Source organism: Panthera uncia (assembly GCF_023721935.1).
Source record: "Panthera uncia isolate 11264 chromosome B2 unlocalized genomic scaffold, Puncia_PCG_1.0 HiC_scaffold_24, whole genome shotgun sequence".
Classification (NCBI taxonomy): Eukaryota; Metazoa; Chordata; class Mammalia; order Carnivora; family Felidae; genus Panthera; species Panthera uncia.
Window position 1 is genome coordinate 82376423 of NW_026057580.1, and position 16866 is coordinate 82393288.

Genomic DNA, 16866 nt, shown 5'->3' on the forward strand with positions numbered 1-16866 from the left:
TAAGACTGTGGTGCAGGAAAGAATGATCCTTCCTCTAGCTCCTCAGGTACTTCCCTTTAGGTCTTAGGGTATAAGTGAGAGAAGACGGGAAGATATTTGGGGGGCATGGTGGTCGTGATGGTGGTGGCATGTGTGGTTGCCCTTGGGAGAAGAATTCCTTCATTTGTAGATCTCTTAGTTATTGGCATTCTGAAAAATGTAGGCTGTAGGGAAGTTCCAGGGCCTCAGGGATTTAGGACACTGGCTGGGGGTTACATTTTGTTTCCAAAAGCAAATCCTAGAAAATGGTTCTGAAGACCATTTAAATGAAGAGGAAACTATCCATTGGGTTTGCACTTAGGTTATGGGATTGAGAGAAGAGTGCTAAGTCAAATGATAAACTGGATTCTCTAGTCTAACTTATTGTGTTTATTTAGGAAGATTTATCAGGCAAAGACAAAAACAACCAAGAAGGACATTTTATAAGAGCATCTTTCATAAAGTAGATAATGTGGGTATGGGCAAAGTAATACAGTGTCTGATACTATGTAAGCATGTAGTAAATGTTAACTAGATCCTGCAACCTCCACTTATTAGCTGGTTTCTCATCTGTAACTGTTTCCTCTGTGCCTCAGTTTCCTTATCTGTCAAATGAGAGCAATAGTACCTTCCTCAAAGAGATATTGTGAGAATTAAATAGATTAATATATTTAAAGTGTTATTATAATACATACATTTACTTGTTTTTTCTTTACCCTTTAACTGTGTTTCTAAGATTCGTTCATGTTGTTACTGCAGCTATATTTTACTGTGTGTGTGTGTTAAATATTCCTCTGGTGAATATACCACTATTTATCCACTATTTATCCATTCTCCTGTCAGTGGATAGGGTTATTTGCAGCTTTGTGCTTTTTGTTATGTTTGGTTGACAAAATGTGAAAGACTCTCAATGGATGGAGCTGCTGGTCCCTGGGGCATGTGAATATTGGGTTTACAAAACCCCACAATGTTTCACAAAGCAATTGTATCATTTACATGCCCACCATAAGAATACCTAGTCCAACATCTGATATTGTTAAATTTCTTCATTTTTGCCATTTTCAAGGGTGTGCAAGGTTATTTCATTGTAGTTCTAATTTGCATTTCCCTACTAATGAGGATGAACATCTTCTAATATGTTTCTTGGTCATCCATGTTTTCTCTCTTATGAGATGCCTATTTATGCCTTCTGCCTGTTTCTTCTAGTCTGTCTTCTGGGAAGTGGTCACATGAAATCCTTGCTATTCCTGCCTTACAAATAATAAACATTAGTCAGCCTGCTAATCCTATCTACTTCTGATGAGGAGGACAAATAATTAATATGATGAAATCAGAGGTTCTCAGGCCCTACAAAGGTATTGTCTCAAAAGTCTCCCTGAAGCAGGCAGTATCTAGGGAAGGAGTGAAAAAAGAGGGTGTTTGTTGGATTACATTTTGCTTTGCAGATTTGGGCACGTATTGGTACTTATTAATCTGGTTACGTGATTTTTTTTAAGAAACATCATAAAGCAGTTTATTAAACATTTATTGAGTACTTATGAGATAGGTACTATTCTAAGCATGTTACATATATTCTCAATTAATATTCACAATAATTTATGATGGTCAGGAGATAAGATACTACTATTTCCCAATTGAGGAAATGGAAGCCCTGAAAAATTAATGACTTGTCCAAGGTAGAATTATTACATGGTGGAAAAAGTCTTCAAATGATAGAAACAGGCTTCCCCAGCCCATGCCTTTAACCACTCAGATAACCACAGAAGAGAGCGAGTTGGTTGGGAGTATAGCAAAGATGGAAGGAGGGCATGGTGGGTACCCAGAAGCCATTCGGAGAACTTATGGGCCTTTGGGGTCTATGCTGGGCAAGGATGAAAGTGAAGATGGGAGGGCAACTCAAAGAATTGAAGAAAGATCAAGAACAGAAATTACTAAGAAGTCAGGAAAGTGTCAAAGTTGCAGAGGTGTGAAGGGTCACTAGAGTTCTGGTTTTCAGAGCATGTGAGTAAACATAAAGTTAGGATTTTGCCACAGGAATGAGTTGTGTTAAAGAGGAATGGAGGCAAAGGGCAATGGAATCCAGGTGCTTGAGGAGCTGTGAATCATGGGCATGAAGGCTGTCTGAGATTACAGTGGGAGTCTGGCAGCATTTGTGTGGGCCAGGTGCTGAAGCTTTCAGTGAATCTGGGGGAGTGACCTTAAGCTGGTGGATGATGATGATTACACCTCATGCTACAGCATGAGACTCAAAAGGGGGCATAAACTGGGGATTTTCATACAGGTAAGAATGGAATCACCTGGAACTGGCAGCTAGAAGCTAGGAGAATATCAACACTGCATCCACATACCTCTCAGCATGTTGAAAGGCAGGGGGAAAAGCAGTTTTTGTTTGTCAGGGCTCAAGGGAAGTGATGTCTTTGGGGGGAAAGCCAGGTTTCACTTGAGGCAAGAAAGTGAAGGTATGGCTCTGTGAGGATGTTGAGGCTATAGAGAGTGCTTACGATGAAACTGTGGCTTCTGCAGTGGAAAGAGTTTCAAAGAGGTCAGCGGTGGAAAGAAGCTGGGGGAAAGAAGCATAGGCAATTTATGTATGAGTAAAGAGTTTGAGGGTAAGTAATAAGAACAGGAACGAATGGTGTAGATGAGTTATTTGGCCTTGAAGTTATAAAGAAATGCAAGTGTGGATCTGACTAAAAATTGACACTAACTCAAGATGGTGGGGTGTGCTAATTTACATAGTAGCTGTCTTCTGTCCATTGGGGGCAACAGAAAGTACCTCTGGTCCTACTGAAGGGGTGGAGGATAGCCCCCTCTATCAACCACCAATTAAATCGATCCTGAGTAGGTTGGTTCATCTTCCTGGGTCTCATTTTATCCACTTCTAAACCAGGGACAATAATATCTATCTCTCTGCATTGTCAGAGAATCAAATTAATGTACATACAAGAAAGTGCTTTAGAAAATTATAAAATGCCAGACAAAGGTAAGTTAGTACTACTGATTAGGGTGTTGGTTATATCGAACTTTGTTTATGCTGAATTCTTTATCAAAAATACAAAGTCCAAGTGTAACTTTGTTCCTGATAAAGTAAGAATTACTTTCAACAATTTGTTTGAAGACGTGGCTTTCAGGAAAGCACTATGGGGGAAAAAAAGCAGAAATGTTTGCATTACACCTGTACACAAATAAACAAAATAATTCATCAGGGGAATGGCTGGAGTCAAAGTTGTTGTAAGAAGGGATTTTTTTTTTTTCTTTTGTCATCCTTTCCACTACAAATGACTTACAGTTTCCATTTAAGAACAACAATTCAGGACTTTCCTTCAAGCACTTTAGCAAAGCTCAAACAGCCACAAGTTGGGACTCTGGGCCACTTGCCAATATTTATTCAAAGAGAGTTTTAAGTAAGGCAGCCCAGTAACCAGAAACTGGAAATTTCTCTCCTTTCCCACAGATAAGCACTCCTCCCTCCCCTTCCTTCGCCTGACACGTCACTCATTCCAACAGATGGAGGCCAGTTCACATCTAATATTTAGTACCAGGCAATAGCCATTTTAGCCTGAAATATTTCCTTTTATACTGCTTTTCTTAGGGAAGGAGAAATGTGTTCATGCTTGTTTTCCTCTTACCTTCAGAAAAATCAAATTTTCTTAGGGCACCTGGGTGGCTCAGTCAGTTGAGTGTCTGATTTTGGCTCAGTCATGATCTTGTGGGTCCTGGGTTCAAGCCCCACATCAGGTTTTGCACTGACAGCATGGAGCCTGCTTCGGATTCTCTGTGTCCCTCTCTTTCTGCCCCTCAGTCACTCACACTCATGCTCTCTCTAGCTTTCAAAAATAAATATTTTTTAAAAATTAAAAGAAAAGAAAAATCAAATATTCTTGAGACACTGGTGAAATAGCAAAAAGTTATCTCCATTTACAAAATAGAAGCCAGGGAAGGTCTTTGTATTTATGTTTAGGAAATTTCTATTTAGGATGTGGAGAAGGGTGTCTACTGTGGAGACACAGTGTGAGATTAAGATAAATCCACCCACACACTCTCCCTATCTCACTGAAAAGGGAAGAGACACACTATACTGTATCCGATGTATAGTTGTACCAGTTCTATAGTCCATCTCTGCCAAAAATACAAACAAAATTTGCCTGAAAATGTCCTGTACTTTCTGATATCGGGGTTGAGCAACTCAAAAATTTATGGAATGAGATGTTTATTTATTAAACAGAATGATTAAAGGGAATGAAGTTCATCTGGAATCCTGAATTTTAAAAAAAATCTGTAAGGATATTTTCCTTGTGGTAAATGTAATATATTTTCATTGTTGAAGATGTAAAAAATACACATAAACAAAATCAAGGAAAAACATCAAACCATAACTTATCCATCCCGAGATCACAGTGCAAATATATTGGTATATATCCTTTTCGCATTTTCTTACAAATCCATATGTCTATATAACAGGGACTCATACTAGACGTAACATCGTGTAACCTACTGAGCATGCGCATGTGTCAAAGTACTGTGGTGCAGAGCACAGGTTCCCATCAAGCTGCTTGAGTTGGGGTCTCACCTCTGTCATTGATTAATGGGATGACACTGGGCAAGTTTCTTAATTATTCTGCCTATGGGATTGGAGGTTTTGAGCAGAGGAGTCACAGAATCTAGAAGTGGAAGGATCAGAATGCCATCAGCCGAGGTCAGAGGTCTGTGAATAAGAGGTTTATAGTAGGGTTATCAGCAGCAGTTCAATCTATTGGACACCCAAATGGAAATACCAAGTATGCAGTTGGATTGTGATTTGAAGAAAAGGATGAATAAAGTTAGAAATGTGGGAGTCATGGTATATAGATGTTTGAAGCTTTGAGACTGGATAAGATCAAGGAAGTGAATGCAGATAGACAAGAAGAGCAAGGAGTAACATCTGGGGCACTCCAAGACCAGGGGTTTAGAGAAGATGTACAAGGAAAGAAACTTTTAAATGTAATAAAGGTGGAGTTAATTGATCGGGAAAGGGTGGTGGGTTGATGTAGCTTCCTCTGGTGGTGAGGAATGGAGACACCTGAGTAGATGCACTTAAATGATGTGTATTTGAGTTGGAACAGCCACTCTGCTCCTGTACTCAGAACTCCAGCATCTCTGCTTCTCTGATCTTTACCAGTGTAGCTGTGTCTTTGGCATTCTTTCAGTAACTTCTTTTTTCTTCCTGTGAATAATCTATTTGGTCTGTTCACATTTGCTCCCTTTACTTCGTTTACTACCATTCTCTCTTAAACCCACTAGAATGAGGCTTCTTCCCCAACCCCAGCAGTAAAACTGCTTTTCTCAGCTTTACAACAACTTCCACTCAACTGCCAGTCCTCTTTGTATCCTATCAGCAAGCTTTGACAGAGCTCATCACCCCCTCTTACCCGAGATCATCTTTGCTTTACCTCCAGCACACCACTTACTCCAGGGCCACTCTTTCTCAGTCATGGTTGATTATTTCTCACTTTTCTGATTTCTAAATTGCCAGAGTGCCCCTGGCTCAGTCCTCTGAACTTTTCTCTACTTATACTTACTCCTTTGGTGATCTCTTCTAACTTCAGGAATGTAAATATTACATGCTAAAGATTCTAAAATTCATATATACAGCCTGGATTTCTCTCCTGACCTTCAGATTCATACATCCAACTACCTAGTGACATTGCCACTTAAATGTCAAATAGGCATCTGCAGTGTACTGTATTATTATTTGAAATATTTTTTGCCTTCTGCTTTTTACAGTCCTAGGATTATACTTAACCTTGATGTCAGAGTTGGCCACATGACTTACTTTGATCAATGACATATGAGTAGAAGTGACTTGTGCCAGCCTGAGAAGAAGCCTTAAGGGCCATGATGCGGCTCCACTGTGCTCTTTCTTCCCTCTGTTCTAAAATCAGAACCATCTCTGCTCCTTCAGCCTGGGTCATGGGATGAAGTCAACACAGCCAGAGTCAACATGCAGCAGACACACAGGTGAGCAAGAAATAAACTTTTTGTTTTAAGGCACTAAGATTTTTGGAGCTGTTTACTGCAACAAACTTACTCTAAAGAGCCTGATATAGCAACTCAAATTTGTATACCCAGAACTGAATTTCAAGGCTTCCTTGCTCCCAAACCTGCTCTTGCAGAGTTCTCCATTTCAGTAAATATCAGCTTTGACCTTCCAGTTCTTGGACTAAGAACCTTGGAGTTGTCCTTGATTACACTTGGTATCTATACTCCACATGCAGATCCTGAGGATACTTCGATGAACTAAAAACAGACAAAAATGATAAAAATTCCTGAGAATTTTTGAGATTACATTCAAAGAGGATGAAACAGACAATAATAATATATAATAATATTAAATATTTAAATATTTAAATATAAATATCTAGAAAGTAATGGGCAGGATGGAAATAACAGAAAAAGGGAAAGGGAGAATTAGGGGGTGAGAATGAGGGGTAGGTTGCCAAGGTGGTCAGAATTGACTTCATTAGGGAAGAAACATTTGAGCAAAGACTTGAAAAAGGTGAGAGGAGAAATCTGCACTGCCAGTAGTAGAAAGGAGTGTGTTCTGGGCAGAGGGACAACCATTGTGCCCAGATGTGGGTGCATGCCTGGCTGGCATAAGTAACAACAAGGAGTCCAGTGTGGCTGGAGTAGAGTAAGCAATGGAAATGGTGGTGGTAGCTGATGTCAGAATGTGAGGAGGTGGGCAGGTGGCTTATTATGTTGATACTTATGGATCCTCATAAGTAAGTACTTTGGCTTTTACTCTCAGTGGGATATAGAACCATTGAAGGATGTGGAACAGAGGAGTGACACGATCTGATTCACATTTTAAAAGAGTCACTCTGGCTGTTGTGTTAAGACTACACAGTAAAGGGGGCAGGAAGAAGGTTCGAAGTAGGGAGACCATATAGGTTATTGAATAATTTACATAAGAGGTGATGGTAGCTCAGCCAAGGTTGACAGTAGTGATGACATCAGATTCTGGATGTACTTTAAATTTCCTGATGGATTGGATATGGAGTTAAAGGGAAGCATCAGATATGATCTCAAAATTTTTGTCCTCAGTGGATGGCAGAAAGGAGTTTTCCCTCAAGTAAGATGGTAGCAGATTTGGGAAGGAAAGAGCTTTCCCCATAGCCTAGTTTCAGACATGTTTATAATATATGTTATACATGTGCATAAGGTAGTTGAATAGGCAGTTGGCTACCCAAGTCTGGAGTTGAGGGAAGAGGTCTGTACTAGAGATTTAACTTTGGGAGTCACTGGCACACATGTGTTCACAACCACATGTGTTTACCAAGGGGGTGAGCGTAGCCAAAAAGAAGAACCTTAGTAAATATGTACAGCTTTTTGTATGTCAGGGGGAGAGAAAGGAGGGGAGGGGAAAATGGGGGAGAGGAAACGATGTTACAAAAGTCTAATTCAGTTTCTATGTTAAATAGGAGCACTGAACCTTCTATATTTAAATGCAAGTAAACCATATGATCCCTTACCATCACTACCTATTTATTGGTAATGACTTTTAACATTTATTGAGAGTTTTGTGCCAGGCTTCCAGGCTTTGGTTCTCAAAATAATGTTTGCATTAAACATTATTATTATCCTCATTTTATAGATGAAGAAAGCCTTGACACAGAAAGATAAATAACTTAGCCTACATCTTCACAGATGGTAAGTTGTAGAATTTTCTGACTCCAGAGCATGATTGAAGCAAGGCTGCTACTAGCCCATATGGTGCCCTTGTGAAATCATAAAACACTCCATTTCCACAAGTAAAATGTAGTTATTGTCACAAAACCCAAATGGCTGATTCCCAGGGGGGCTAACCAGAGCACCAACTGGTAGCAGCTCTGTGTGCACACAACTGCCTATGCTTTTGCGTGATCCCACACCAAGACTCCAGACAAGTTTTAAATAGTTTTGTGTTGCTTCTCCCACTTCCATGGCAGACACCTCTATCAAGCTCAAAGTTGGAGAATGGGAAGGGAGTCTTCAAAATTGCCAGGTAGGGGAGGGACCAATCACAGGTGTCACTAAGACAGGACAGGTGCACCTTGTGCAGGTATGTGCCAGTGTGTAGGTGAATGGTCTCCTGAGTGTGTGTGTGGTCATATGTACCCAATGTGGGTTTAAAAAAATTTTTTTTAATGTTTTTATTTATTTTTGAAGGAGAGAGAGAGACAGAGTACGAGTGGGGGAAGGAGCAGACAGAGAGGGAGACACAGAATTTGAAGCAGGCTCCAGTCTAAGCTGTCAGCACAGAGGCCTATGCGGGGCTCGAACCCACAAACTGTGAGATCATGACTGGAGCTGAAGCCAGATGCTCAACCGACTGAGCCACCCAAGCGCCCCCCAATGTGGGTTTTTGTAGGACCCAGCTCTCCACTGCTCTGGAACTCTTAGGCCTGCCTGTGATTTTAGAGGATATTTATCTATGATGCAAATTAACACATTTGCATTTATAGTACGTTTGTACAGTGTGCAATCTGAACACTTCCATGCAGCAACCTTATTCCTAGACACTTTTATTCGTTAGGCAATTGTTAAGTGTCTACCTACAAGCAAAGGGCTATAGGAGGCACTACAGTAGATTCAGACACTTGTTCTTTTTATCAAGGAACATAATTTCTAGTAAGAAAAAAGATATCCACATAAATAGTATACAATACAAAGTGTTTAGTTCTACAAGAGAAGTATTGAAAAACTGCTATGTGAATTCACAAGAGGAAGTACTTATTTTCAGTTTGGTTAATTAAAAAAAAAATGTCATGAAGGAGGTAGTGTAGCAGGATTCTCGCACAGGGAGTCGTGACACTAAGGCTTTTCTTTCCAGGAAGCAACTTTATTCCTGCCAGCACCACTCAGTTGGGTTTGTACCCAAAGAACTGAGCCCCGAATGCCATGTGGCATAGTTTTTTATATATTTTTTACTTCTTGGTTTCCCGTATATGGTAACACACAAACATGCAGCCTGATTAAGTGGTCTCATGTTACAAGGTTGTGAGGCATGCTGTCACGTAGGCATATATATAGCCAGGTTGCCTTGAGGTTTTTTTTTTCTTTCCTTAGGGAGGCGACCACAGTAGCTACCACAGTAGCATTTGAGGAATGGATTGGAAAGTGGATGTGCAGAGATGGAAACAAAGATATTTCAGAGGGAAAAGTGTGGATAAAAACAAAGTGATGTGAAAGTGTATATCAAAGTGTATATGACAGTGCATGAAAATAGTGGATACTTAAGTAAGGCAAAGTAGTGCATCGATTCTGAACTTTGCCTTGGACTCCCGAGAGAGGCTAGGAAGCTATTATAGTGGTCCCCCAAACCATTGGAAAACTGCAAAAGGAATGAAAAATATCTTGAACACATGTGTACAACTACTTAAAAATATATAATTTTTTTTTTTAAGTTTACTTATTTTTGAGAGAGAGAGCGAGCAGGAGAAAAGCTGACAGAGAGAGGGGGAGAGAGAATCCCAAGCAGGCTCTGTAGAGCCCCATGGGGGTCTTGAACCCACCAACCGTGATTTTCTGACGTGAGCTGAAATCAAGATTCAGAGGCTTAACTGACTGAGCCACCCAGGTACCCCTAAATGTCTTCAAATAATACAACAGAAATCATTCAAAAACGACTGCATTCACAATAGGGCTTTGTTATTACGTATTTTCTAAGCCAACAAATAACAAGGTTACTATAACAAGCTAGTCTAAGAAACTTTTCAGTGTGAATAAAGGAGTTCTGTGTTCAAAAGGTTGGTGGGGGCACCTGGGTGGCTCAGTCGGTTCAGCATCCAGCTTCAGATCAGGTCATGGTCTCTCCGATCGTGAATTCAAGCCCCACGTCAGGCTCTGTGCTGACAGCTCAGAGTCAGGAGACTGCTTCGGATTCTGTATCTCCCTCTCTCTCTCTGCCCCTCCCCAGCTCACTCTCTCTCTGTCTCTCTCAAAAATAAACATTAAAAAATTAAAAAAAAAAATGCTGGTGGATTCCTGAGTTAGACCAACTTTTATCTTAGTGGTCTAAACCAACCTTGTTTATTTTAACAATTAGAGAAATATATGGCACATTTTAGACGTTCAGTAAATGCCAAGTATTACAAAATGAAAAGCTTAGGTCAAATCAGAGTCCACCCTGAGTATCAAATTAACAAATTGGGGCTTTTTTTGGGGGGGGGGCGCGATAATTACTGAGTAACAGGAGAATGGAGGAGGGAAACTAATTAGAGGGTTACTATAGCATGAAAGCATGAAGCAGGAGCAATGAATTTCTGGACTATTACAGACTATAAACTACAAGACTCCACATTTACCTGTGTATTGAGGAATGTGAAATAAAAGCCGCTATTTTGATCTAGCTGGTGCTGTAAACAACAAAAAAGTAGACAGAGATATGAAGTTCAGTTTTGGATATTCTGAGCTTTAGCAAACCATCGTGGCTGAAAATGCACACACGAAAGAAAAGATCAAACATAATCTATGTTGAAAAGCAGGCTCTAGAAATTGTGCTCATTCGTTTAAAACGCACGAAATTTTTAACACTTTTTTCTTTCTCTGTCTCTCTCTCTTTTTTTTTTTTCTTTTTTTCTTCAAAATAAAGCGAACTTCCACCTTCGGAAAAGAAAGTCCAACGTACCCACCAAGTTCCTTTTGGCCAGACCTGAGAGCGCGCAGGTGACGTCATCGCGACGGTGCGCGCTCCTGCGTCTCGAAGGACGTGTTGCGTCTTTACCAATGAGACGGAGGGGGCGGGGCGACTCCCGTAGCCACCAACGGGTTTTCCCGCTAGCACCCAAGTGCGTACTGGCACGCCCCCTCGTGTTCCCTGGCTTTGAGGCCCATCCCTGCGTCGCCCTTTGTCTATCATCATCCTGGATCAGCGCGTGCGCCCAACTCCCTGCCTTTCTCTGCGGCAGGCGAAGGGCGACGCCTCCAGGTAAAACTGAGGAGCTGCAGGAGGCGGACTCTGCGCAGGGCCAGTGGTGCCGGAGCCGTCATAGCTCTTGGCCACCCGGGGCGGGTGCGATGGCGGAGGAGCAGAGGTGCGACAGCGTGGGATCCGAGCCTTGCTCTGAGGCAGCGGCGACTGCGGAACCTAAGGTGTCTTCATCGAAGACCGCCGAAGTTGTCGCAAGATCGTCGAAGCCCGAGGACTACAGTAGCAAGTGCGTGTTCTGCCGGATCGCGGGGCGGCAGGAACCGGGTACCGAGCTCCTGGACTGTGAGGTGGGCTGCGAAGCGGACCGGGCGTGGGTGCGGGAGCCCCGGGTCCGAGGCCTCGCGTGGCGGACCGTGGTGCGGTCGTGTCAGGCTCCCGGGAAGGAGGGAGGCCTCGCAGGTGTGGACCGGGGTTGGGAAGGCTGGGTGTCGTGGTGTTAATGACGGACTTGCTTCTTTCGGAGTGGGGACTGTCTCCAGCAGTATCCTTGCTGTGCCGAAGGGAGGACATTGTAGTGATAAAGCCGAACACTTCGGCTTCTGTCTGCTGATACCAGGTATTTGGCAGAAAATAGCATTTGTGATCTGTTTTTAATTGAGGGATTCCTCCGCCGTGTCCTCCACCGCCTGCTTTCTAGACACTGCTTTTAAATTCTGCGCAGTCTGCTACTGCTACTGAGGAGCAAACTGGTGGAAAAGAGATAATGGTAATTGGGGAAAGCTTCTTTGTTAGACTGGAATTAGGCTGGGGGCGGGGGGGAGCGGGGCAGAGGTCGAACTATTTCTTAGTCGGCGCAGAGTTCCACTGCAGGGTACAGTTCTACAGGTGTCGACATTTGGCATGTATGCAGATTTTCAGAGCACTAAGATTTTGCTCAGATACTTGCACACAGATACCTGCTACACGTTTTCTTCTGCCGGTTCTACTTGCCTTTAAAGAAGCAGCCTTTGGAGAGGATCAGCTCCAGAGATTCTGGTATCTTTTTAGTAATCATTAATGCATTCGTTAAAAGCGAACTGGAATCTGTTCTAAGCACCTGGTGTCGGAGATTCACTGGCGAATAGGATAAAGGATAGTCAGTGTTCAGCTCTTGTAATCTAAAGGGTGGCATGAATACGGAGGAGACAACTGATGACAGTGCTCTGTGCTTGGTGAGGTGGTTCTACCGCTTGCAGTATTTTGCTGAGCTGTGGGTTTGGTTCGGTTTGATCCCGCCAGCCACAGCCCCAATCTAGTTTTAGACCAGGTGGTCAGTTGTGTCAACCCAGGGTTGGGTCTGGCTCTGTGGGTGTTACAGAAGGGCAGTGGAACAAACGTAAGAAATTATGGCTGGACACAGGGCTGAAGTGATGGACCTTGACGTCTGTGCTGAATGGGGGAAGGAGTGAAGACAGGCAGCAGCTGACTGGGGGGAAGACCCAGTAGTCGGTTGTCTGCCAGGTAGGCCTCTTGAGCTGATCCATAGAGTCAGCAGGGACCACCAAGCTCTCCTCCTTCATTCACTCCTTATTTTACTAAATTTAAACTTAGGCTAGCAAGAGGTAAAGTGAGGTTCTTAACTTCACAGAATTCAGTATTTCATAGATTCCCAGAGACTGCTTTTAAATTTTGCACACTCCAGCACCGATGTTGAGGAAAACTAGGAGATAATAGATACTAGTAGTGTAAAAAGTTTGTCTACAAATAGTTGGGGGGGGGGGGCGCGGAGTGGGATGGCCCAAACTTGTATCACAGGTTTTGTTGTTGTTGTTTTTCTTGGCCAAAGGTCAGGGTTTTTTCTTTGTGAAGAACATTTTCAGAGAAAATTATGTGAAAAGCCTGGGACATTTTTATAGAGGAAATTAGACAAATAAACACTTTTTACTTTTATACCCTATCTAGGGGGCACACGATGAATATAGACATTAGTCCATGCAATACAGAACATAAGCAAGATGCACATGCTTGTACAATAGTGCCTCAAAAAGGTGCAGATCTTTTTACAATTGAATCTAGAATGATTTGATGTATCAGAGCTCATTAAATGTTAAAGATTTATGTTTTTAAAAAGAGAACCTAATCTTTAGCCTATGTATTTTGTATTATACACATTATATTCCTATATTAATTCATATATGTTTATTTTTAGAAATAAATATTTAGAAACTATTGGGTTTATATAAAGTAGAGTAGATTTATAATTAAGTACAGAGGAGAACATTGATTTGGAATCATCGGAGGTACTAGCATAATGTGTGGGTCAGTCTGGGAAACCTTTCTGGCAAAAGCTAGAGAAGGTTCCTCACTCCATAAGCATCCATATAGTGTTTTCTTGTTGTATACTGAAGAGACTAAACAAATAGTAGACCACACATTCTCAGTGGGGGAGATATCACTTCTGAGGGGATAAAAGTTGGTTTGGGGGCGTGGTATCTTACTCTTTTTGTATGAGGCAAAGATAAACATAGTGGACACAAACAGAAAAAGCGTAATCTGCGGTATTAAACTATCATGACAGTGGAATCAGGAAAAAAAGTCTTAAGAATGTCTTTTGAGGGGTGACAGTGAAGAATGTTGAGAAACACAAGGCTAGATGTTTATTTTCACCTTGCTTGAGACCACACTGAGGAAATACTAGTTTAACTTTGATGTCCTCCCCCTTCTTAAATCAAACCTCAGATGGCAGGGTACTGAAATGTTCCTTCAAATGTTATTTCTTCTTAATTTGCTTTAGATATTAGGGGTCAGTTGCAGAAATAAAAACTAGTTATTTAAAGCAGAAATGGATTTAATATAGGGAATTAGTTGCTAAAAAAGTCGTTGCAAGGGCTGAAGGAACAGGATCTAGAAAAGCCTTCAAGAATGACATCCAGAACAGCTTTTGCAGAACTGGAGCCCTGAGGAGCCATTTCCTGTGCCACAGTCAGGAATGTGACTGCCATTGGAGCTGAGACTTCAGGAAGAGGTCTCTTGAGGTGTGACCCAGAGGTGAGGAAGCAGTGTGAGTTGAGTGGTGTCTCCAGTGGGAGCACTGTTGGCAGTTTGGGCTGGATTCTGCTTCGTTGTGCACGGCTGTTCCGCCTCTTGCAGGATATTTTGCATTTCTGACCTCTGGACAACGAAGGCCAGTAGCACCTACATATTTCTACTCTTCTTTGAGCAACAACACAGCGGCGGAGCTCTACTGCACCTGCTAGCTCCACACCGGTAGGCCATGGCGACAAAACAAAGCGTGTCTCCTGTGTGTCTCTTGACTCCCAGGAAACTGTTGACTAGACATTGGAATGGGAGGGGAAAGGAAGAAGAAGGAAACTGGGTAGTCCTACAGCTGACCAGTTCGCCGGCTGGAACTAGCCGAAGCAACAGAAAGATGGCTTTGCTTCAGGTTAGCTCGTCAAAGCACCTAGGTCTGAAGTACATCTAATTGGCAAGAGCTGAGTTCCATCTGGGGATTTTGGCTTTTTAAAATTTCTGAAGTACTAAAGACACAGAAGTATTTGCAATGGAGGTTGAGTACCTACCTACCCTGTTCACCGCAGTTTATTTGTTGTATGTAAGTGGATGCTTAGCCTACATTGCTTAGATTTAGTGGTATAATGAGGTCAAGAGACACTAGTTGTTTGTCTAATCTGTACATTCTCAAAAGTGTTAAAAATTGATGTTTTTGCCTGGGGCAGGGGCAAAAAGCTTATTATTTATATATATGAAATACAGGCATAGCATATAGGATATAAATGGATGTCCGAATGGCTGTGGTTCTAAAATATCAGATGAGGGGAGCAATTAGAAAAAAAAAATCTATAAAGTTTCCTTAGGGGGATGATAATGAAAAAAGGCTGAGAAACACTGTTAAAGTCAAACAGTGGCCAAAATTCCAACTTAAGGTGTTTTGCAAGGACAGACTGAAAGATCATGGAAAGTCCATCTCTTATTGGAAAAGTATGTAAAAATTATAATGACATCATTTAAAATTTTTTTTTAAAATGTTTATTTATTTTTGAGAGACAGCAAGCAGGGTAGGGGCAGAGAGAGAGTGGACAGAAGATCCAAAGTGGGCTCTGCACTGACAGCAGCAAGCCTGATGGTGAGGATCAGTTTCAAGAACCGCGAGATCACAATCTGAGCTAAAGTCAGACACTCAACCACCTGAGCCACTCAAGTACTCCAACACCATTTTCTTTTCTTTTCTTTTCTTTTCTTTTCTTTTCTTTTCTTTTCTTTTTTCTTTTCTTTTCTTTTCTTTTCTTTTCTTTTCTTTTCTTTTTTTTCTTCTTTCTTTCTTCCGAGGATTAGAGGAGGGAGCATTGATAGCTTTATCTTTGTATTTAAGCTTCTGTCATTTATTCACATTTATTTATTAAACAGTTTTTCAGGTTTACTATGTGTTATTCACTTGAAGTTCAAGGATAAACATGGCATGTCCTATACTTGACAAGCTCGCTGTGATCTGCATTGAAAGCATAAAGGAAAACTTCTCACTTAGTGGTTGTCAGTAGTGGAGAATCAAAATTCTGTTTTAGAGTTACTTGAAATATCTTTCTTTGTGTAGTTGTGTTATCAACATGGCATACAGTTAGGATTATTTGTTTCTGTTTGTTTTCAGTTTTTAGGGATTACCTTTTTTTTTTTTCTATTTAAGTCCAAAAAGTATGTTAAATATTCATGTTTTAAAGTCAAAATTGTAAAGAAAAGTACATTCGGAAAAATGTAGCATCCATTCTCTTGTCATCTTTACCCTGTTGCTCTTCCTTCACAAGAAACTAAAAAACTAAAAAACATATTTTTGGTTTATCCTTCTTCCATTGTAAGAATATGTATGTGTATGTTTAATTTTGTATTCTTCTTTCTTACACAAGAGATGGCCTAACAATTCTCCTGCTTCTTGCTTTATTTATTTATTTTTTTAACTTAGAAGTATATTTCAGGGACTCCTGGTGTCTTAGTCGGTTGAGCTTCTGATTCATGATTTCTACTCAGGTCACAATGCCAGGGTCATGGGATTGAGCTCTGAGTTGGGCTGCATACTGAGTGCGGAGCCTGCTTAAGATTCTCTCTCTCCTTTTGTCCCTACCCTGCGCATGCATGCTGTCTCTCTCTCTCTCTCTCTCTCAAAAAAAAATATTTTTGGGGTGCCCGGGTGGCTTGGTCGGTTAAGCGTCCGACTTCGGCTCAGGTCATGATCTCATGGTCCGTGAGTTCGAGCCCTGCGTCGGGCTCTGTGCTGACAGCTCAGAGCCTGGAGCCTGTTTCAGATTCTGTGTCTCCCTCTCTCTCTGACCCTCCCCTGTTCATGCTCTGTCTCTCTCTGTCTCAAAAATAAGTAAACGTTAAAAAAAAATATTAAAAAAAATATTTTTGAGCAATCATTTCATAAGTATATAAAGATCCTCATTCCCTTTTATAGCTATATATTACTTTATTGTATGTATTTACTATGATTTATTCAACCAGTCTCCTAGTTGAATTATGGACCCTTGGGTTATTTTCTTCTTTTTTTCTTTTCTTTCTTTCTTTCTTTCTTTCTTTCCTTGTTTCTTTCTTTCTTTCTTTCTTTCTTTCTTTCTTTCTTTCTTTCTTTCTTTTTCTATCACAAATCATGCTGTAAAGGATAGCTTTGTACATGCATCATTTCATACTTTTTTGTCATTGTATCTTTGTAATAGGAGAAAGTTTTTCTTAAAATGAAGAGTCTAAAAGGAGCACCTGGGTGGCCCAGCTGGTTAAGCGCCTGACTTGATTTTATTAGCTCAGGTCATGATCTCATGGTTTGTGAGTTTGGGCCCCACATCGGGCTCTGCAGTGACAGGGCAGAGCCTGTTTGGGATTCTCTCTCTCTCCCTCTCTCTCTTTCCCTCCCCTGCTTGTGCTGTCTCGCACAAAAAAAAAAAAAAAAAAAAAAAAAAAAAAAAAAAAAAAAA

At 41.2% G+C, this 16866-nt stretch overlaps 1 protein-coding gene and 1 long non-coding RNA gene across 10 annotated transcripts in view; one reads left to right on the forward strand and one right to left on the reverse strand.

The window, feature by feature from the left end:
- Nucleotides 1–5867: 5867 nt before the first annotated feature.
- On the reverse strand, nucleotides 5868–10636 carry LOC125938899 (uncharacterized). 2 transcript variants are annotated; one of them, XR_007462855.1, is made up of 3 exons: nucleotides 10344–10634; nucleotides 6123–6294; nucleotides 5868–5960 (listed from the first exon to the last, which is right to left on the reverse strand). It is a non-coding gene; the product is annotated as an uncharacterized LOC125938899 (long non-coding RNA). The 2 variants fall into 2 exon arrangements; XR_007462854.1 differs by having other exon boundaries at nucleotides 5874–5960; nucleotides 6086–6294; nucleotides 10344–10636.
- Nucleotides 5925–16866, forward strand: part of LOC125938893 (tRNA (guanine(10)-N2)-methyltransferase homolog) — a 93071-nt gene continuing 82129 nt past the window's right edge. For 5 of the 8 annotated variants that reach the window (XM_049654305.1, XM_049654306.1, XM_049654310.1 and 2 more), the window contains exons 1-2: nucleotides 5925–6015; nucleotides 10631–11256. In XM_049654305.1, coding sequence (XP_049510262.1) covers nucleotides 5973–6015; nucleotides 10631–11256 — 669 coding nt within the window. In that variant the 5' untranslated portion in view covers nucleotides 5925–5972. Of the gene's footprint in view, nucleotides 6016–7651; nucleotides 7708–10630; nucleotides 11257–13749; nucleotides 14156–16866 lie in introns of those variants that run through there. The other 3 variants (XM_049654308.1, XM_049654307.1, XM_049654311.1) reach the window with 3 other exon arrangements.